This window comes from Oreochromis niloticus, linkage group LG1 (genome assembly GCF_001858045.2).
Source record: "Oreochromis niloticus isolate F11D_XX linkage group LG1, O_niloticus_UMD_NMBU, whole genome shotgun sequence".
In the NCBI taxonomy this organism is placed as follows: domain Eukaryota; kingdom Metazoa; phylum Chordata; class Actinopteri; order Cichliformes; family Cichlidae; genus Oreochromis; species Oreochromis niloticus.
The window spans coordinates 5761955-5785091 of NC_031965.2; the positions used below are offsets into that span (position 1 = coordinate 5761955).

The 23137-nt window shown below is 41.0% G+C and overlaps 1 protein-coding gene across 1 annotated transcript in view; it reads left to right on the top strand.

Moving 5' to 3' along the window:
• Positions 1-18453, top strand: part of prmt3 (protein arginine methyltransferase 3) — a 61330-nt gene extending 42877 nt beyond the window's left edge. Inside the window, exons 14-16 of the mRNA XM_003454330.4 lie at positions 6836-6886; positions 7552-7639; positions 18230-18453. Coding sequence (XP_003454378.1) covers positions 6836-6886; positions 7552-7639; positions 18230-18339 — 249 coding nt within the window. The 3' untranslated portion in view covers positions 18340-18453. The remainder of the gene's footprint in view (positions 1-6835; positions 6887-7551; positions 7640-18229) is intronic.
• The last annotated feature ends 4684 nt before the right edge of the window (positions 18454-23137 follow it).

Below are 23137 nucleotides of genomic sequence, written 5' to 3' on the forward strand. Positions count from 1 at the left end.
TGAGAGAGAGCTGCTGCTGCTTCTCTTGTCCTGTGATGGAGCGCCTGCTTTTGTTCTCCTGTCGACAGTCCATTCATCAGCTCAGCCTGCCTAACCTTGCATTAAATGAACAGCACAACCCCTGCGTCTGCACTGTTCGCGCACAAGACAAATCCTCTCACTCTTGCTGGGTTTTTTTCCAGTCCCTTTTTCCTTTCCTCCCTCTTGAATTCCACACACTTTGCACCCTGTTTACATGCAAATGTTGAAATCTACCTGCTGCATACAAACTGTATGTGCTGAAACTTTCATTAAAACTCTGACTGGTCTGGCATCTGTATCTTTTTTTTTGGCTTAACCCTCTAAAGCATTGCTATCATCATGATCCATTTACCTAAACTGTAGAGTGAGTAGCAAAATATCTCACCCCCTCTCCTAAGGCTGGAAATGATTAATGCTGATGGCATAGCAGGAGAGAATAAGTTTCTGTCTGTAATTAATTGTAACACTGCTGTCTCGGTGCTGCTGACGTAGCTACTGTAGCGCTACGGAGAAAAAAAAGTGAGCAATCCATCTCTTAACTGCTTTCCATCAAATTTGAATCGGGTGTGTAAGGGAGGGGGGGGGGTGGCCTTCTGGACTGACAGGACAGGTACTCTTCAACGTCAAGGACAATTTTCAGGACATTAAGAAGAGAATTCTTCAAGGAAAAATCCACTCTAACTCTTAACAATGCAGCACTATGCAGCATTTTGAGTTAAGCTATCAGTTGATTGTCAGAAAAAAACTGCCTTGGCAGGTTATTTCCACTTACAAATCATCATCAGCATACTGATTTATGCAAATGTCCTAGAAGTTACAGAGGAAGTGTTCTGAGTTTAAACTTAAAATTCTGCATGTCTGTCTATGGAAGGGTAATACACGCAGCACTTTTATTGGCTAGATTATATTTGATTGAGGCAAAAAATTTGCTTAGAATGTGTTTTCCCTTCAAATAGCATTGTCTAACATCGATACAGTTTACTATTACTAGTAAACCTGAAGGCCTTCACGCCTTCACTGTTACTACTATTACTATTATATGTGATGACAAAGTTGTATAAAGCTTTTTCTGGGCTCCCTCAAGTTAGGTCAAAGGAAACTGATATCCACGAGGTCCTTAACACTAGGCCTAGATGGGATGCCAATGACCTGATAAATGCTAATTGGTTAATCAGTGATTAGTAGCCATACTGATTCTAACAGTAGTAATTCTAGTATGTATTTATGTATTTTTTGTATTTATGAATAGTGGTTGTAACATTCAGCACTGACAGCATATAATGGCACCATTTCCGGTTCAGAAGCAGTATTTAAAGAGGGCATTTGCTGGTCAATGCAACACCAGTCTACTAAATTTGGCAAACCTGTTAAAAACAAAACTGTGACCTGTATAAGATTAGTCAGTAAATACAGGATGTAGTCAATTAAAAGATAATTAGATGAATTGAACAGATAATTAAAAGAGCCTTTGGCCTGATTGATTACGGGATGCTCCCTCACACTGTTTTGGAAAAGTTTGGGAAAGAAAGACCTTGGAAAGACTGGCATCTGCTAGAGCAGCCATTCCCAAAGTCAAGAGTGCTGTGGCCCCTCCTGGATATACTTAATTTCAAACTGAATTTCTCTTATTACTTGTTACTGTGTCCCACACTTTGCGACAAACAAATTAACAGTGACCAACACCCAAAGGTAAAGGCTTTAAAGTGACAAAGCTGGAGTTTGTCTTCAAGGCGTGTGACTATGCTTTTTTAACATCCCCTCCACTCGTGCATTTGTCGAGCTCTCCAGAGCAAAGCTCAGTAGTGGAGCAAACAGTCTGTTTTGCACAGCTTGCCTCTCGACCTTCTCTAACTGTTACTGTAGAGCATCACGAATGAGGAACACCACCTGCAGGTGTGCTGACTCCACCTGAGCCTCATGGCTGCAGTTGAATGGCGAGGCTGAGAGGAGAAACGGAGGGGGAAGGGGGGAGGAATTCACACCATCTTGCTCGTGAGGTGGTCGTGCTTGAAGCCTTCACGCCTGGATAAACCCCATCAAAAGCGCATTAGCCCTCTATTCTCCCGCCCCCTCTCTCCATCCACCTCGCCGCCCCTTCCTTTCCGTCCTTATAACCCCCCTCTCTTTTCATACATCCCCTCCCCACCATCGTATAATAGTATCTGGACGGGCCACGCGGCTCGCTGACACATAGCCAGGCGAATGAGGAGCGATGATGAATTGCTCCCTGTTGGTGTTATCCATGATGATAATTATTAATTTTCCCCCCGTTCTTCCCGGAGAATGGGGGCCGGAGAGCTGCAGTCTTGCAGAGCCTCCTCCGTGGGCCGCCAAGAATCCCACTGTCATCACTTATCACAGACAGAGCCGGGGCCCAAGGCTAAACGCTGATGAAAATGAAAAGCGCTCATTCTGATTTGTCCTGTTTTTGGTGTGTGGGTGTGTGTATGTGGCTCTGTGCTTCCTCTCCTCTGTCTTGTGTTTTTATCCCTTTTTGCCTTTGTCCCCTATATGGTAGGATACATAGGCTTTTATCTGATTTCATAAGATGTCTGGTATGACACAAAAATGATTTTTTTTGTTAAGCCACCAATAGGGCTGGGCCATATCATACCTTTCACGGTAATACCGGTATAATGCTGGGGAACGATAAGAAAATGAAATATCGTGATAGAATACGGGTAAAACACGCATGCGCAGTGGCTTTGTTTTCATACGCACATGGCAAAAAAAGCATGGCGCTGACGGAGAATGAGAAGGGTGAAAGGGGATCGTTAAATGAAACAGATGAACCAGAATTGGTTTGTAAAAATGCTGCAACTTCAGTGGTGTGGAACTGGTTTAGCTTTCGTCCGTCAGATACACAACAAACCACTCTTTCTGGTAGAGCATGCTAGCGGGCCGTCGTTATTATCGTGTTGTTTGGAAAATACGGCACACTTAAAATCAATCCTTTGATTTTTCTGAAAATCGACAGTGCCCCTTATAATCCCGTGTGCCTTATGTATAAATTCTGGTTGTGTTTACTGACCTAAAAACGATTTTATGTGGTACACGGCGCTCGAAAATCTGTCAAATGTTTTAGTACGACTTTGCTAAGCTACAAACCCGCACCACTTGATGGATTGTCGGAGCATTATGGCTATCGTAGGCAGGAGCCTCGCGGAGTGATACGTACTGTGCTTCAACATAATTTTACCGTATTGTGTGTGTATAACCTCTTTTTAAGTTTTGTGGATATTATACATGGTTATGCTGAGGATATGTCGGCCAATTTCCACTGGAAATGCCTTTTGGTTAAACTGTCAGCAAGGAATTTGCATTTGCACTGTTAAATTTTTATATAACTTTAATGCATATAAAAAACAGCTGCTTGTTTAAGTGAAAATACATTGATGGTTTTTTTTGGACTAATAAAGTTGTGGAGTTGTAAAGTATTTTGTCTAGTGTCAATTATATCGTCAGTTATATCGTTATCGCAAATTTTCAAATGTATATCGTGATAAATATTTTTGGTCATATCGCCCTGCTCTAGCCACCAAACAGGACATCTTTTTTCCAGCAAACACCTACTATTTGCTACCTGCTTAGTAGATGAAGCAGTCCATCTACTGGTAAAAAAAATTGTAACATTTAACATAGAGATCACTGTTTAGCATTGGCGGCAGTCTTATATTGGCCGATATTAGCTATTTGCTGATTGCCAGTACTGGTACCTGTCGATAAATGTAAAGTAAAAAAGCAAAGATGTGGGAGAAACGCCGTTCAATCATGAGTGGTGATGGTGTATAGTTTGTGCACCAGAGCTTACTCTTTAGTGTCCCTGATCACCACACACATGTTTGGAATCCGAGCAAAGTCAGGAAGTGTGTGAACAAGTTATCAGTGACAGCATTGTCACATTGTAAGCTCATAAAACTGACATAAATGCTGAAACCAATACGTTTACCAAAATATCGGCATTAGTATTGGTCTTAAAAATGCTATATGCATTGCTGTAATTTAGTATCCTTCCCAGTTTTTGGAGAAACTGAGGAATAAAGAGAAAGATTACCACGCTTAAATTCATCAGGTGGACAGAAACAAGACTCAAAATAAATATGGGAGTACACAGGCAAATATTTGCTCTCTGGTTAGCTATAACAACTCTGACATGATTCCTGTTGTCTATTTAAATAGTAAAATAATTTCCATTTCAGGGAATTAACCTTTTTTTTCCATGCGAAATTAAACAAACTTCTTTTTACTGCTTTCAATAGCCATCTGAAGTTGAACTTTCAAGCTTTACTAAGTCATTTCGGGCCCCCTGATAAGTTCTTCTCTTCCTCTTTAATTAAAAAAGTGTTAACATGTACAAATCAGGTGAGAGTCATCCAGACCTTATTTGATCTTCTTCTGTTTTATTTATGAGGCTGTTGCATCCTGTTTTTTCACTTGCGATTTAATGGGGCTCTGAGCTGCCAAGCTGTTTGTGTATTTGCAAGTTTCTCTGGCCTAAATTTTAATTGCCCGTCTCGCTGCATGTGTGAAAGTTGCACAACGCAAGAAGTGACAATCAATCTCGCTTATGAGGCGTTGTCATCGACGAGGCGTGATGAGGATGATCTCTGCCTCTCTGGCTGAGAGAGGTGAATCCGCTCTGCCTAACGAGTAATTACAGCTAATTTCCTAATTACCTGAGCAGCGAGCTTCTCTGTAGCATTCATTAAAAGCCATAATTGCATTGGGTTGACATGCTCTTTTATCCACTTTGGGTTCTTTTCTCACGGTTTAGCTGCAAGCTAGCTGTGCTGCCCCTGCCTGTCTCAGTCGATAAAGGTTGATTGAAGCCTCGGTGCGTGGAGTTTATTGAACGCAGCTTCTGACAGCAGCATGATTATCAGGGTTGCGTATGTGTATCTTTGAGTGTGCTGCAAATACTTTTAGTATTGCAAAAAAATCTTAAATTGCTTGTAGAGTTTTACAGAAGCTGTGAACAGATGGTACTGTATTTTATGTCTTGAAAGAAGAAGCAGCTTTCCCTCTGGCAATTAAAGGTTTCCCCATCCTCCATTCCCCATCTTCCATTACCTTGCAGTTTTTTTCTCCCTACCTTTTGTCTGTTTTCCTACCTTTACAGCTTCCTTTCCTCTCTTCTGTATACTATTTTCCTCTCTTGCATTGATTCTGCTCTTCTTTGTCTCAGAGAGCCGGCCTCCAAGTTGTCAGCTGCATCAGGATTAAAAGCTATTAGTTCTGCATCATTGCCACTACAAGTGCGCTCCTGAGATTGATAGAGTGGCTTTGTTCCTCCAGTGGGGGCAGATATGAGAGGAAAACAAACCCGGGGGGGGGGGGGGGGGGGGGTGTTACGCCTCATATTTGACAATGGTCACCTAAAGCCAGTGGACTTTCCCTCAGTTTGTTTTTCAGTCAAATGTGTTTATGTTGCTGCAGAGCATGTTTTGGAGCAAAAACCACACTTCCTTGCTGGCTTTTAGTGAATTTACACAACTGTAAGACATGTTAAAAGCTTTACACTGGGCAAATCTGTGGTGCTTGGTATGCATCAAGGTCTCTCAATGTAATGATTGGACCAGAGATTTTTCAGATGTCTGATTTCCCTTTTCCTTGTGGGAATTGTTGATTTAAATTCAAATGTATGGAGTAAAGCGTTATTCGTTTTCCTTAACCTTTCCTTTTCTTTTTTTTTCCTGACTTTTGAGATTATTTTTTTACATTATTGCAACACTGCCACCAAAATAGCCACCTTTGCTAATTTCATATAACAAGCTATCTAAGGTATATATTTTTGTTACTGTCAGCAAATTTCGCCCAGTTTTGCCTCATACGGTAATTTGTTTCTTTTGTCCAGTGACAAGTCTCAAGCGAGGTGAGAGGGAGCACGCGGGGACATGTTGTTGACTCAGCCTAAATGAGAAAGCAAGTTGTTTTTGAGAAGAAGTGGGGCTGAAGAAAATAGAATGCAGTTCTCATACAACTCATTTTGATATCTACTGTATGTAAGCTGGTATTGACACTGTGGCTCTACAGACCACACACTAGGGATGTGCGATACTGCACACTGGCCCTGTAAATAGAGGGCCAGTACTGCCGATACCAATACCAGTGGAGAGCAGTGTGTCGTGATTCATGAGATGAATCATGTTCAGTTTTCAAATTCTGATCATATTTTAATGACCACCAAGTTTGGAGACCTGGAATGTAAATATCCCTCTGCCTATGTCTCTGTCAATATCTGTGCTTTAAATGTTCTATAGGCTAGAAATAAAATAGAAAGTCAACACAAAAAGGTTCAGACATTTTTCATTGTGCATGTTTAAGGTTTATTTTATTTTATTTTTTAAATTAATGCAATTTAGTTGGCTTCATACTAAACTTAGTGGCAGTATTGATCAAAGCGTAGATCCTATCATGCTAGTATTGATCCAATACCAATACCAGCCTTGATATCGATACTATTGATACTGTTGATATTTGTATCGATCTGCCCACCTCTCACACGTAAGAATAACAGGACAAAGCTGAATTGCGCTTTCTCCTTTAAGGAGAACTTTAAACACAAAGGTAAGGGTGCATATTGAAACAGCAAGTTTTTTTTCTTTCTCACAGTTTGTTTTTACTGTCTTGTTCTTGAACACAGTCCTTATCATGTGGCTCATATTGCTCATCAATATCTCGAGACATGGTCTGCCTCCAGCCTCGTGCGCACTCGCTCTCTCAGCTCTGCGTGTCACAGTTGCAGTGTAGTCAAACAAATCCAGGGGTTTATTGTACTGTCACATTCTAACACACCCCTCATATTTCATTGCAGGCAATTGTGGGCTACTTTGACATTTTCTTCGACAAAGGCTGCAGCAACAAGGTAAGCAGCGGCCGAGCCATTTAACGGAAACTCAATTATGTTCACGCTTTAGCGTGTTCCTCCTCCCTGAGGTATTCGCTGGCAATCGACGGGCGTCCTAGCCGACTGCTGATACAAGCACTTACCCAGCAAAGCCGGCCAGTTGGAACAGGCGATGCCAAGCTGTGTGAGCAGCACAGACACGCCTTCTGATTGCACTTCCTCTTTTACTTGAAACTCAAGTTGCATTCTATTGATAATCCACTAAATGACAATCTCACTGTTTTTAAATCTTGGATATTGTAAAATGGGTTTATTTGTTTGCTTCATGAATTTCAGTAAGATTCTGTTTATTGTACATACTTGGCTATAAATGATTCAGAGACCAAGACCTGTAAGAGTGGGTCAGCTTTAACAGAAACTCACCTCACCTTTTCTTTCTGCTTTCTGTGGCATATTTGACAGGAATCGAAAAAGCATGGTTTCCTCTTTTGGAATAGTTTCACATTAATACTAATTTCTTTCACAAAAATCTGGCTCTATAAATACATTTGAAGTCCTTAAGCATTCAAATGTTTTGTTTTTTGAACAAAAATACAAAATGACAAAGTGATCCTCCTTTATAGAAACTCAGTACTGACTTTAGGATGCTTTGCTAATGTTTTTTTCCCTCTCCACATTACTAGGTGATGTTCTCCACTGGTCCTCAGGTCACAAAGACACACTGGAAACAGACCGTGTTCCTGTTGGAGAAACCTGTGTCTGTCCAAGCCGGTGAGTCAACAGGAAACACTCTACGAGTGCAACATTTAGTGATACCATCTACTCAGTTCAGTTTAGTTTTATTTACTCTTATTTACATATTTTATAGGCAGGTTTGCATTTAATATTCAGGTGTGGTAATTCTCATGATATCACTTCACTCTTCTGGACCCTTTGGGGTGCGTCATAGCGTGTTGCAGTCAGTAATCTGTCTGTGGTGGAGATGTAGTGAGGCTGGTTGACACCCATTATCCGTCAAACACAGTGACAGCGAGGGATCAAAACAAATCGCATTCAGCCATCAGAGGCACCATGTAAAACTTCATCTGATAGCCAGCTGCAGGCCTCTGAATCATGATATGTTATAAGGGAGGTGTTTTTTAACTGGCCAGTCAGATATCTGTGGAATCGCTGTATCAGCACATTAAAAGACAGTTAACTGATAGAGCTTGAAGTGAGTCGTATTTGTATGATTGTTTATGGAAAAGACTTTCTTTAAGCCCAATCTCCACCAAACTGAACTGAACATCTTGTCCTGTGTCTTGTGTTCGCTAACAACATCACACAGTGATTCATCTAATAGCTATATTAATTTAAAAATATTACAGATTTCAGTTCATTGTGAGGACACTGACGCTAAAGCACATTTTTAGAAGACATTTTGTTTTATGATGTTATGTGTGTCCATTAGAATCACAAGCAGATGCCCAAGGCAGGGTACTCAGAGCCATTTATGCTATCATGTCAAGGCCCCTTGTGGTGTGGCTCTCACACTTTACAAAATGCCATCAGTTACTAAACCCTCATATAAGCACACAAGCGTGGCACAAGCATGTCAGTGTGTCTGTCGTTGTGAGGACATTTATTTCACCATGTATTTGATCATTTTCACTGAAACATTCCCAAGTTTAATGATCACAAGGAAGCATACAACTCTTACCCTAACCTAATTCTAACTATATCCCTAAAATGAAATCTTAAGCCTCAACTAGGTTTAAAAGGTGTTTCAAAAATTGAGGGCTGGCTAAACCTAAAATTTCATCCCTCAGATAAATCATACACACTCTTTTTTTCAGTCACTCACTCATGTTGCTTGGATGAGCAGTTCTCGAGAAAGCTGCAGTTTATGATCACTTACACGCAAGCAGCAAGCTTGTCCTTATAGCTGGCTCTCCAGTGCCTGGCAGTAAAGGCATTCTTCCACAGTTTAACACACAGGGGGTTTTGGTGTTAAGAAAAAAAAAGAGGAAAAACAAAGTCAGATCACCTTATTAAAAAGTTTTTTCATCTCAGAAATGGTTGAAGAGTTTTCACGTTTTCCTTTTCAGACACGGTGCTGATTCTCAAACTCAATCAGCCAGTTCTTTTCTCTTTATTGTAAAAGAAACGATTTTTTGCTGCTAGTGTTGGATTCAGAAATGGTGTTCCCGTCACAGTAAATCAGTTTATATACAGTGGTGTGAAAAAGTATTTGCCCCCTTCCTAATTTCCTGTTTTTTTTGTATGTTTGTCACACTAAAATGTTTCAGATTGTCAAACAAATTTGAATGCTAGACAAAGATTACACAAGTAAACACAAAATGCAGTTTCTAAATGAAGGTGTGTTACACTACACTTAGTTTATATTATATCACATCTTGGGACAGCTGAGTTTAATTTCTCTAGCCACACCTGGCCTCACTTGCCACACCTGTTCTCAATCAAGAAATCGCTTAAGGAGGATCTGCCTGACAAAGTGAAGTAGACCAAAAGATCCTCAAAAGCCCGACAACATACCAAGGAAATTCAGGAACAAACGAACAACAAAATAATTGAGATATCTTAGCTTGAAAATGGTTATAAAGCCGTTTCTAAAGCTGTGGAACTCCAGCCTACCACATTGAGAGCCATTATCCACAAATGGCGAAAAAATTGAACTTTACTGGGGTGGCTGACCAGTCAAAATTAACCCAAGAGCACAGTAACAATTCATCCAAGAGGTCATAAAATATCCCAGAAAAACATCCAGAGAACTGCAGGCCTCACTTGCCTCAGTTAAGGTCAGTGTTCATGTCTCTACCATAAGAAAGAGACTGGGCAAAAGTAGCCTGCATGGCAGAGTACCAAGACAAAAACCACTGCTGAGCAAAAGGAACGTAATGGCTTGTCTCAGTTTTGCCAGAAAACATATTCATGATCCCCAAGACTTTTGGGGAAATACTCTGTCGACTGACAGAGACAAAAATGTAATTTTTTGGAAGGTGTGTGTCCCATTACATCTGACATAAAAGTATAACAGCATTCCAGAAAAGGAACATCATACCAACAGAAAATATGGTGGTCATATAATGGTTTGGAGCTGTTTTGCTGCCTCAGGACGTTGAAGACTTGCTGTGGTAAATGGAACCGTGAATTTTGTTGTCTACCAAAACATCCTTAAGGGAAATGTCTGGTCATCTGTTCGTGACCTCAAGGAGATTTGAGTTCTGCAAGAGGAAAATGATCCAAAACACACCAGCAAGTCCACCTCTGACTAGGCCACTCCAAAGTTTTAATTTGTTTTTCTTAAACCATCAAAGTCCTGACCTAAATCTGATTGAGATGCTGTGGCACGACCTTAAAAAGGTGGTTCATGCTCGAATTACAGCAATTCTGCAAACATGAGTGGGCCAAAATTCCTCCACAGCCATGTAAAAGATTCATTGCCAGTTATCGCAAATGCTTGATTGCAGTTGTTGCTGTGAAGGTTGGCCCAAACAGTTATTAGGTTTGTGGGGAAATCGCCTTTTCACACAGGGCCATGTAGGTTTGGATTTTTTTCCATTTAATAATAAACACCTTCATTTGGAAAAAACATTTTGTGTTTACTTGTGTTATCTTTGTCTAGTATTTAAATTTGTTTGACAATATGAAACATTTAGATGTGAAAAAAAAAGAGAGGGAAATCAGGAGGGGGGTAAACACTTTTTCACACCACTGTAATACATAATGTCTGGATGATTTCACATTCATTACTGCTGTAAACTCTTTCTCTCTGTGTTATCATAATGGGAATCGTGGATATGTCTGCTGAAGTCGGAATGGATGAGCTTTGAGACTGGCTGTCCACTCAGTGGCCAGATATCAGACTTAGTCTGCTGTAATAAATGACCTGTGTGGGGACAGAGCCGCTTGATGTCCAGCTGCTCGTAGCCATGCTCAGCCTGCGAGGCCAGCACCCAGGGTGATAAGAACGTCAAAACTTCTGATGCTGCTCAGACGCTATCACGGGCTTTGCATTATCCTAGGGAAGATAAATGCATCAGAGAGAGCAGAGAATAGTATGCTAAAACAGAACAGAACTGGGAAGCTGCATAGTGATACCAAGGAGCATTATGCACCAGATTTTTTCACATAATAGTGCATGACATGGTCATGTGAAAAAGAATAGTGTGAAAAACACAAAAAGTACAACCCATGATTTAGTAGTCTGTAGAACCTTTGGCAGTAATAATTTAAAGTTTTACTTTTCTGCTTAATTTTATCAGTCTAATACATTGTTATGGAGCAATTCTGACCACACTTTTTTTTTTTTTTTTTTTTTTACATTCATTGATGTTTGTTGTCATTAATTTATGCACAGCTCTCTTACAGGCCTACTACAGCATTTCAGTTGTGTTACAGTCAGCATTTTGACTGGGCCACCTTGATATTGTTTTTTCCTTTTTCAGCCAGAGATTTGTTGCTATGCTAAGGATCATAGTCCTGTTGCAGCAAGGCTGTAGCTGTCAGACAGATGGCCTCACATTAGACCTAAATATCTTAAACAGGGGGAGTTCATGTTAGGTGCAATCACTCCAAGTTACCCAGATCCTGTGGCTACAAAACAAGCCCAAATCATCATCACCCCTCCTCTACCGTGCTTAACAGTCTGTATGAAATGTTTGTGGTGATATGCTCTGCTCTTTTTTCAGAGAGAAGAGGATAGTCAAAAATTAGGTTTAAGGTCCATCTCAGGTGAAATCTCAGGGCACAAAGTGAAATTCATCAGAACTGTTTATCCAGAGAGTGACCTCAGACTAGCAATACGATCATGAGCAGGAGATCATTTAAATCAGTTTTTTTTATAGGCTTAGTTTAGTCCAAGAACTTTTTGGTTATACCTTTGGAGATTTGCTGACAAATGTGTCAGGTAGTTTTCATAATAATAAAAAAATTAGGCATAATTCTGTTTATTTCAAGATCAAAGATTTAAGGAGCACCAAAACTGTTCTATGGGCTTATGACAAAACAGGGCTTCATTATTATTATTATTATTATTGTTGTTGTTGTTGTTGTTGTTGCTGTTGTTGCTGTTGTTATTATTATTTGTGTGCATTTTTGTAGATTTCTAGATTTCAGGAAACTAAAGAGCCGATTTCCTTTAAATATGCGCTGTACATTCATGTTTATTATCATGTGTATTATCCTGTGCACAACCAGTGAACACCAAAAATGTAAAAAACCTCATGTGCCAATGGCCAGTCTGTTCACTGAGCATATTAATGTCAGAAAATCAAACAGTAACATCTACAAGCTGACAGTTATAGTTTTTGCTATTTTGGGTTAAAAAAATTACAATTTAAAACAAAACAGCAGATTTGAATATAAATCTGGAAGACAGCTAACTGGTGGTGTGTCTGGGTATACTCCTCCTCTTTTGCATGTGCTGCCATCAGCTTTTGGCTCTGGTAATCCTTCATAGGATGTTACCTTTCCTGTAGAAACGTCTGAGCTCTGTCCAAAAGTTGAATCTGTTCTGTGACCAAATCTGTGAGGTTTTGGTCAGTGATTGTTGATCAATGGTCATGGGAATTTGCATAATTATGATTAAGGAACTGACCTCACAGCCCATTGTTCCTTCAGTGGGCTGGTTTCAGTCATTATGCAAATGTACTGTTTATAAGGTTTGGGGAAACCTGCAGTCAGCTGAGACTGAAGAAGTCACTTGGATGAGTGACGAAACGTTTCTCCCACAAAACGCTACGTCCAGATGAACAGATTCAACTTTTGGAGATTTACTTTCCTGGATGATTGAGAATGCATCAAGACGTCTGAGCTCTGGTTATTTTTGGAGTGTAATGGATATGACTACCTCTAGAGGCCACTAGACCTCAGTTTGTAGACTTAATCTTGTTCATTCCTCCCTCCCCTACACATGTTCTGTCTCACTCTGGTCTTCTTTGACCAGTGCCTATTTTACCTAGTCCTGCATTATCTACAAGGCATAATGTCATGTTGCACCATTAAACAAGGCACAGACACAGATGTGTTTGTAGCCTGAGCTTTTTCAGCCTAGAAGATTCTGGCTGAAATAGGTCAGATTAAGTCCATAAAGATCCATCAGCTTGTGCATGCGTCTCATGTTTGAACCGAGCAGTGCAAGCAGAAAAAGTTAAATGGAAGAATAAAATGAAGGGAGAAGCAGGTTATTGATGTGCTCGCTCTACCCCAGCACCCTAACGGTCTCCAGCCTCCTCCAGGGGCCGTAAACCAGAAATGGAGTTTTTAACAGCATTCACCGGCTGCCTGCTAGGCTCCCATGGTGTACTTTACAACACCCATATACACACATTCTTCTTTACACACTGAAATGCACAATTGTTCTTGCATAGTTCTGTACTAAACTTCCCCCTGGCTGTAGGAGAAAACTTTCTAAAGTCACCTTGAAGATGATAAAAGTCTCACACACACACACACACACACACACACGACGGCCTCTCCTCTTGGGTTATGACTGAGAAGCACATTACAGCTCTGATCGGCGGAAGTGAGGGCTGAGCATAAACAGCCAGTGGTTGTGTTTCATATTGGCTCAGGCTGTGGTGATTTATCGTGGCAGGGACGAAATCTTATTTGATGTGTTTGTACGAGGTGCAGCAGTAATTAACTCTAAGGCCGCACTTCTGTGGGAGGCGCTTACTCAAGAGAGAGTAGGCACGCAGCAGCCTGGAACAAAACATCGCTGCAAATCCTCCCGACTGGCAGCGTAATAAATTAAACAGAAAATCATTTGTCATGCACTGGTGTGTTTGTGTAGCTCTAGTATTGAAGAGGAGGGTCCGTTTTTCACAGTTTTACCTGCTTAATGTTCACTGGAGAAAGGTCACATTTTCTTCTTTGCCTTTTTTATTCGGTGCAAGAAAGTACCTTGAGTTGAAGCAGTGCCCTGGTTACGTGCTCAGAGCTAGTCAGAGCAGCTAAAACATGGGCGTGCGTCATCATCCAGGCTTTCATTGGTCAGTCAGATGGTCTTTATTCTTGCCCCCATTTTCATGACTCACCTCCTGTGTCCTGAGTGGAACTGTAGCTCTTCCAAATATCCTCACCCCTCCCTCCCTGCCTCACCTCTCCAGGCACAGTTTAAACACCTCTTTACCTCCTCAACCCTCGCCCTCTAACTTGTTTGAACTCTGAGGGTCCTTGAGCTGTCGAGCAGCAGCAGCCGAGCTAAGCTTAAAGTTCTTCAGGGTTGTAATTCAACACATGGACCAGTTGTGTGTGCAGACCGGTGCTCGGGATATACAATCCATCATCTCTGCACCTCTGCCTCTTCGCTGTGCGCTGAACGAGACCTGAGAAGCAGAAAAGGATTAAATGAAGGCAGATTGGAGCAAGAGGGAGTATGCCAGAGAGTTGTGAGTGAAATGTAGCTATGAGCATCACAGCAGTGTCAGGTGAAGTCAGCTGCTGTGGTTTGCCCTTTTGTATAAAAAGATACATCAGGATGACAGAAGGATCCCCAGAAGCTTTAAGAGTGAACTTTGTGCTTGAAATGAACTATTTTTAGCTCTGTTGTGTTGCTAAATTAACTGCGACTTTCTCTTCTCTCCTTGTATTCCCTTTCTTCTCACTTTTAGAGAAAATCTTTTAGAGGGAGATGGTGGTACTAGTTTTACAGGATACTACAGGAATGCTAAGTGAAATGTGAATGACAACAGTTTAAATGAATCACATATAACTCTGGTGTAATTTCATGGAGAAACGCTGCACTGGTCTGACATGGGCGCTTTCTGTGGGCCTGGTTGTGCTTAATGATACTGGCACGGTGATGTACGACATCGCAGTGAAAGCCCGGCACCATTCCCCGACTCATTTCCACACATGGTTAACTCTTTCTCCGAGGTTCTGAACGGCCAGTTTACTGAAAGCACGAGGCCCTCTTCCACTGGGAGTTTGCACTGACTGATTACAGCAGAGCTGCTTGCATACACCGTGACTGAAAAGACACTCTGTCATGGGTTGTTTGTATGCTGCAATACACAGGTGACATTAGACGGACAGCTTAGAGAGCAAGAGTCTTTGGTCACAAGACATTTTTATTTTCCTTTCAGTGCTGTTTTAACAAAAGGTTACCAAAGGTCAAGCAATTATTTCTTTGGCCTTTGTCAACCTCTTACCAAGTGAAGTTTGACTGCAGCCTCCCAAAACCACCACACTCCATCACAAGACTACCAGTAAGGCAAAACCCATCTTCTAGAAACTTATGGCTTATGTATATTGAGTTCCTAAAAAACAAGGATAAGGAAAGATAGTTTGTTTGATAGCTATCATTGACTGATTTCTAATGGTTTTCTTTTTCAGCTTTAGATCGTGGAAATTGTCTCATTTTATAAGTCAAATGCACAGAGACCAGACTTCAGCCTTTGTAGAGACACAGGAAAAGACAAACTAGGCATGTGTGTCAGTGACCTTTTCCTTCACAGTTGGGTTGTTTTGCTTCTATATTGTTGACCATTGACCAAGTTTATTAAGTTGGGGGTGGAGTAGGGGGCAGAATGGTGTCTTTCAGTTTATTACTATGGGATGTATCTTGTTTTCAGGTTTGCAACATTTCTGTGTATTGTCTTCTGTAACAATCTTTTGGTAAAGTTTTATCAGTTATAAAAAACAAACTGGATGATTGGCATGAAGAAAGAACATTACAAAAGTTATTAACCAGTGTAGTAATTCAATTCAATTTTATTTTATTTTTATACCACCAAATCACAATAACGATTGCCTCAAGGTGCTTGAGATTGTAAGGTAAAGATCCTACAATAATACAAAGAAAACCGAGAAAACCCGAGCTATCATATGTGACCCGCTATGAGCAAGTGCTACAGGCAACGGTGGGAAGGAAAAACTCCCTTTTAACAGGAAGACATCTCCAGCAGATCCAGGCTCAGGGAGGGGCAGCCATCTGCTGCGACCGGTTGGGGGTGAGGGAAGGAAGACAGGGCAAAGACGCGCTATGGAAGACAGCCAGAGATTAATAATAAATGATTAACTAACTAGTACAACTTTAATTCCTAAAAAGGTTGCGATGCTGTCTAAACCCTTTTTTTTCTGCCATTCACAAATTAGAAAACAGATCAGTCAACAAAAGACTAGGCAAGCTCCTGGAAAAATACCCGTTGGAACATCTGAAAATTAATTTGGTTATTTGTTGATGATCATTGGGTACTTAAAGGAGCAGCTTTAATAAAACAATTGGTTCTTTGGAAATAATTGTCAAGGTTCAGAAGCATTTCTAAAAACTGCTGGCGATGAATACAATACTGCTGTAGTCACAAATGCATAGAAACATTGTGTGTGATTAATGCTGATACTTTTTTGTTCCTTAACTTAATTCAGTTTGGTTCATTTATTTTCTTCAGCTTATGCTTTTCAGATTCACAGGGCGGCTGGAGCCTAGCTCAGCTACCATAGGGCAAGAGGCAGGGTACACCCTGGAGAGGCCACCAACCTGGCGCAGGGCTAACACAGAGAGACACTCACACCTATGGGCAATTTTAATATATAAAGATATGCTATCAATGCACAGTTAAAAAGAGAGCATTTCCAGTGGTATCAATGTGCACTATTGAACACGGCATGGGTAACTTTATCATCTGTGAGTGCTGTTGTGTTAATGCTGAATGATATATGCAGGTCTTGGAGCAGCATCACTCCCTTCAAGTGACTGCTTTGCTTATTTTAGTAAGAAAGCGCCAAACCATATTCTCCTCTAAGATTTCTTGTCATGTGTACTTTTGGTTTGGTTACTTGTTTTTAAATACTCGTACTGAAAGTGATTCAGTAATAAGGTTGTAATAAACTAGAAAGTTTCCACCACTGTTCTCCCCCAACATAGGAGTGACCCCACTTTCCACACCCAAATATGGAATATTCTTATGCTCCATTACAATTTGTCACACAGTGGTTTTTGTTTTTGTAAAAGCCCCCACAGAGAAACGCCACGGCTGTTTGCCCTCTCTGTAGTGAAGTGACAGCCCCAGAGCGCAGCGCCAGCAGCAGATTCTGTGACAGCACCGTTGGCATGGAAACGAGTAAGACATGACAGCAGCGATGGCGGACAGTTTGCTGGAGAAAGCTCCACTGTCAGCATTTTCTCTTGTCGTCCTCTAACCTCCAGCTATGTGGAGCGCGCAGCATGCGGAGAGGAGGCGGGCCGGGGATGGAGAGCGTGAGAGGATGCTTGTTTGCCATTTGGGTAAACATTCATTTACCTCCAGCAGTCAAACGTGAAGTTAATCAGAGTGATTATGCGTCATAATCAGCAGCGCCTTCTCACAGCCTCACCGATCACTCGTGCGTCGCACTGTAGACGCGTTGCCTCCTTGCTGCCATCTGGAGATCGCGACACATCTGCATTCATACACGCACGCTCACAGACAATCTTGCTTATTAACATACATTAAACTACATTGCCTTTACACACATCATCATTTCTGTAAGCGACAGTGCGTTCAGCTCATACTGCAAAGGCCTGAGCTCAGCAGCACTGCACTGCTGCAAGGCATCAGGAAGACTTGTTTTTATGAGCAGTTACTCATTTCTGGTTTACTATGGACACACGGATCGATTTCAGTCTAATTGTTTTCTGTCTTTTGATTTATTCATTTATTTATTTATTTTTTTATCATTGTATAATATATCCAGTTTTATTTCCCTGAACTTTCTATAAGGTGAATAAAAAACAAAATCCACAGACATCTGTTTAAACACCCTGTTTGGAACAGTAGTGCACTTGAGCATATGACATATGACATATGTAGCTATAAAGTATACATCACTTTATAGCAAAAATGAAAAGCTCAAAAAAAGTGGTTTTGGTGTTTCTTTGTTGTATGCTAACACTATAGAATGTAGAAAATACTGAAACGCTGTCCTTCTTTTACAAAAAATGCTCTTTCTTTCTCTCAGTTTTGGTTCAGTGCTTTGGGGCTTCCTGCCTTTGTTAGTAATCCTACCTGACTAGAATATATTAAGACAAACCTAATGGTAAAAATCTTCTCGTTCCTTTAAACTCTGAGTTTCATTTGCAGATTTTTACGTGTTTTTTGGCTGTAACTGTTTATATTTGATTTCCTTTAATTCATATTACTTCAAAACTGATGATTTACTGTAATGTGTCTTATCAGCAGCCTTTATAATTTGAGCAAAGTTCTACTTCTTGTGGAAGGTTATCCATCAGGGGTAGATTTCAGCTCCCAGATGAGTTAATGATGACACACCCCTTCAAAGAGAAAGAGGGAGAGACCCTCCAGTTAAATGTAATGTGACTTCAGTATAAAAAGGTGTTCTGTACTCATATTTCGCTGTCTTTGATATTTTCTTTAGGGGAAGAGCTTCAGGGAAAGATCACTGTGCGCAAAAACAAGAAGGATCCACGCTCGCTGTGGGTTACCTTTGAACTCCGAGACAGGAAGCAGACTTACAGCCTCCAATAAGGACAGCCATCACATGGTCCTTGCCACGAGTAGTTGGAAAGAATTAATACCTTAAGCGCTTTAAATGTTGGTATTGTTCTTGGCTTTTGAAATAAAACATACTGTAGTATGAGATTCCCTCCTTGTCGGTGTCTTTTTGTGCACATTCAGTGTAACTACACAAAAATGCACATTCAGCGTGACTATGTGTTTATTATTACACATACAGCCAAATGCATGCTGTTGAAATAGTAACTGCAAATGGTTAACAAAGGATCAAGGCTTCTTTGCCCTTTGTGCACTTTATTGTTTTATTCATTTAATTTTACCTTGATAAAATTGGCATTTTCCCATTAGAGTGAAAAATGTTCCTTTTCCACCTTTAAATTCCCACTTTTTTTTTCTTTTTTTTTTTTTTTTCAGTTATAGCTTCAAGTCTGTCATACTGAAACAGGAGCCATCATACCAGCCACAGGTTCTGTGGACATTTAGCGCAGGTTTTTCTGGGTTAGGTTTTATGCCTGAATTTACTCTTCTCTCAGTTAGGATGAGTGTCACTGTCCCTGCTGCCAAGAAGCAAGTCTGTAGCATCATATTACCACCAGGAACCATGTTTCACAGATAGCTATAGACACTTTGAGTTCATCACTGCATCAGACCTGTTGCCACTGATTTCCAGTGCAGTTTTGGTGTAATTTGGTATACTTCAGCCTTTTTTCCCTCCTTTCTTAAGAATGGCTTCTTGATGGCCATCCTTCCACTGAGACCATTTCTGATGAAGTTTTGGCTGCTAGTAACAAAGTGCCTGAACATACCATTTAAAATTGGTTCTTTACTTAGTTGTCTGTTATTTGCGAACACAACATTGGTTCATGCCTTAAGTTATCTTTGATATCATAAGTCAATAAAACGAATTACAAGGAAGTCTGAAGCCCAGAAATCAAGATGGGGTGACCGTGGTTGGGAAGCTCATCTTGTAAATGAAAGGTTGCCGGTTCGATCCCCAGCTCTGTCTGTCTTGGTCGTTGTGTCCTTGGGCAAGAAACTTCACCTACCGCCTACTGGTGATGGCCAGAGGGGCTGATGGCGCGATATGGCAACCTCGCTTCTGTCAGTCTGCCCCAGGGCAGCTGTGGCTACAACTGTAGCTTGCCTCCACCAGTGTGTGAATGTGAGAGTGAATGAATAGTGGAATTATAAAGAGCTTTGAGGGTCTCGAAAAGCACTATATAAATGCATTCCATTATTATTAAAGAAAAAATGAGTGACTCAAAGTTGCTTGAGTTCTACCCAAAAGAGTTCAAGATTTATCTTATAATATAATTAGAATCTTTTTTTCCTTTCATGCTCCTGGGGTCATCTTGGGTAATCACTGTGCTTGTGGAAACCATCACAGTCATCTTGTAGTTCTACAGTGTTCCATAGACATCATGACTCAGTGTGCACAAGCAGTGTGAATGTTTGCTGCCTTTAAAATACATCCAGACTTTTTTTTTGTCACAGAGGGTCTCAAATCAAATTCAGTCAAGGTTAATCAAGAAGCACAAAGTGGAGCACCACGTCAAAGGCCGAGTATATTTTTATAAAGAAAAGATTTCCATTGGGGATCATTAAGTAGAGGATATCAGCGGGCCAAACTCTTGTCTAAACCATTTAAAGTCAATTTAGCAATCAGAGAGTCTGAATACTTTCTGAAGCCACTGCACATGCAACCTTGATGTCTGAAGATTGTTTAACAGTTAAAGACAGCATGGGTCAGGTGCAACCTTAAGTCTTTCTCTTCAAATCCGCAGTTTCACCAATTTCACTAATTCTTCAGACCATCACTCACATGCATCTCTGCCTCATCCAAAGGAGGCTGCTCTTTGTTACAGATTGTGTGCGTTTGCCAGGTATCCCTCCTTACTGTCCTACTTTGAGCTGTGTGATACCTCAGCGGGGGCATCATCCATCTTCCGTGAGTTTACTGGGACAATGCAAAAATGAATTTAAGCTTTAAAAAGGCTGACTGAAGCCTCTTTACATACTTCACTGAGCAGCTCTGCTTACAATTAACCCCCCCCCCCCCCCCCCGCCCCCTTCCTCTTTTTGTCTTTCTGCCTGAGAGGATGAATCCTGAACTCCGAGAAAGAGGAGTCATCTGTGGGGAGGAGCAGCGGACTCTGGGCCTGGCTCCCTGTCTTAATGATGATTTGACAGTCTACCTCTTCCCTGTCGTCTCTGCCATTCTATTCATACAGTGTGCTGTACAAGGTGACATCAAACAGGGCGAATGCTTTTTTGTGTGTATATGTTTTATTTTTTCTTGTTTTATTTTTTCTTGCATTCGTGGGATTTTTTTAGTTGTGTAGACTCAGCTCTTTAACTACGCTCCATTCAGTAGTGTCATTTTTTGGCTGGACTGCGAGGGACCTGCATCTAGAGACTTTTACGGAAATCGTTCAGCATCATTCCCACATTTTCTGCGGTGTTGTTTCATGATAAACAAACACTGATGTGTTCTTTGATATAACTGACGAAAAAAAGAATTCACAAAGCTGGCACCGCCGTGATTAAAAGCCTTAAAAGAGCCTAATAAAGCGCCTTTGTTCACAATTGATGTTTATTGTCTCACAGCCTGTGCCATTCGTTTTCTCCACATTATTCTGTAAAAAAAAATGCCGCTCATTCTGAGAGGTAATCAATTTTGTAAATCTATTGCACTTAAACGCCCATTTACAAAGCAACATATTTATGACACATTCATTGCTTTGGGTTGGATCACTGTGTCTCTGAAATAATAATGAAAACAAACGTCAAACAGAAGGAGAAAACAATCCTGAAGCTCAAAGAATTTTCTTTACTTACAACGAAATAGCTCCTTAAATGAAACGAACCCAATTTATTTATTACCACTCTTTAAAAAAACATCTTGGGGTCTTTGTCGCACATCACTGGCCGAACTTGAACTGCAGTGTGTGAAGGCTCTGTCAGGCCCGACTGATGAGGATGCTGATAATGGGAGTCGTGCGCCTCGGCATGACCCCCCTAGCTCACCCCCCTCCGCTGAATCACGGCTTCCCAGGCGTTAGAATTGATGCGGCTTCTTATCGCTCAGGCGACAGGGGGAGTGATCAATTAACTACAAGAGCTCACATAATTAACGAGCACGAGGAGACACTCTGCAAGAGGCAGTTCACATCCTCCGTCAGGATTCAGTCCGCTCAAAGTAATGAAAAAACAAAATATATATATATATATATATATATATATATATATATATATATATATATATATGCGGACACAGTAGAATTTAAACAGTTGCAGGGTGTGACGCATCTAATGCGCACTTTCTTCACTTTGGTGTGCGTGTGCAAAGTATTGCAAACCACGCTGTCTCTGAAAACATACAACAAACCGGGGTCTTTTTGGCAGTGGGCGTGTGTGTACGCGCGTGTGTATGTGTGTCAGTCCGCGCACACAGCGGTCTCTGGAAGAGGAGCAGAAATCAATTACAATTATTCTCTGTTGACAATGTAATTAAACTCAAGGCGGTGGCTAATACAGCCGCTCCAGACTCTTATCTGGAACGGACGGAGATTTACAAGCGCAAGCAGCCCGGCGCGCATAGCAAGCGAAAGGCCCCGAGTGAGAACCTCGCGTGTCCTGCTGGTACCACACCGATCACAGCGGGCGAGCAGAAACTGCCCCAAACTTCCCCAGCTGTCCAAAATAAATAAATAAATTAATAACTTAAAAAGAAAAAGAATCAGGGCATTAAACGGAAATTTAATGTAGCCTACTAGCTTATTACAGCGGTTCAGATGATGTGTTTAAAAGCGCCCCGAGTGCTCAGAGAAGAAAAACGCCATAACGACCAGTTCACAATATAGCAAGTTAGTTTAAAACATAAATTATTATTTTTCGTTTATTTAATTTATTGTTTTTAGAGGCTCTTCGAGATTTCTATCGCATGTTAGTGAACGCTACCTGGTTAAACAGCGTACTTGACTGGCAGCGACGCACTAATTATTTTTCCGTTCAGCTGGGATTGACCTGACTTGACTTCACTCTTGTGAGCAAACTTATGTCCACGTTGCTGGAAAGGGTCAAGAGGACACAGTTTACCAACCGTCCCGTGGCCTTTGTTTTCAGTTAAGCTCATAATTAACACTCCATTCTTAAATCATCAGTTCATCAGTGGGGTTTTAGTTTTGGGGTAAAACACAACTCACGGGACACGTGTACAGCGAGATTTGGAGAATACGCAATGCAGTGTTTTAGACTGTACAGTATGCCCCCCCTCCGCCTCTTTGGGGTGTCACTGCTTCCAGTGCAGGCTCCAGTGGTTGGCTCCGGCTCCCCTTAAAACACGTGACTTTAACTTGAAAAAACAGAGATCTTCTTGCGTAAGACTTTAACAAATGAGTAGCTTTATCAAGACCTCGCCCACCTTTTTTTCTCTGTATTTGATCAGTTTCCTATTGGTGACGCACGAAGGAACGTATAGAGCCCAGAGCTTTGTGCGTAAAACCCGCCAAGTGGAAAAACTATTTATAGTTCAGGCCATTTTTAGCACATAGTGTATTCCACCCATACAACTTCTGAAAACTGAAAATCTGTGTGTGTGTGTGTGTGTGTGTGTGTGTGTGTGTGTAATTGTAATTGTAATTGTTGAATGTGAATTTATGAGAATAACTATAAAGAACTCCCTCATCTTTGATTGATAGCTTAAGGCACAATCGTAGTTTCTTTTCTGTAAAATAAAGTATTTGATGTTGCCACGCTAATTGGAACTACTGGCCTATCCTGGCTCAGCACAATGCAAACATTACTTAGG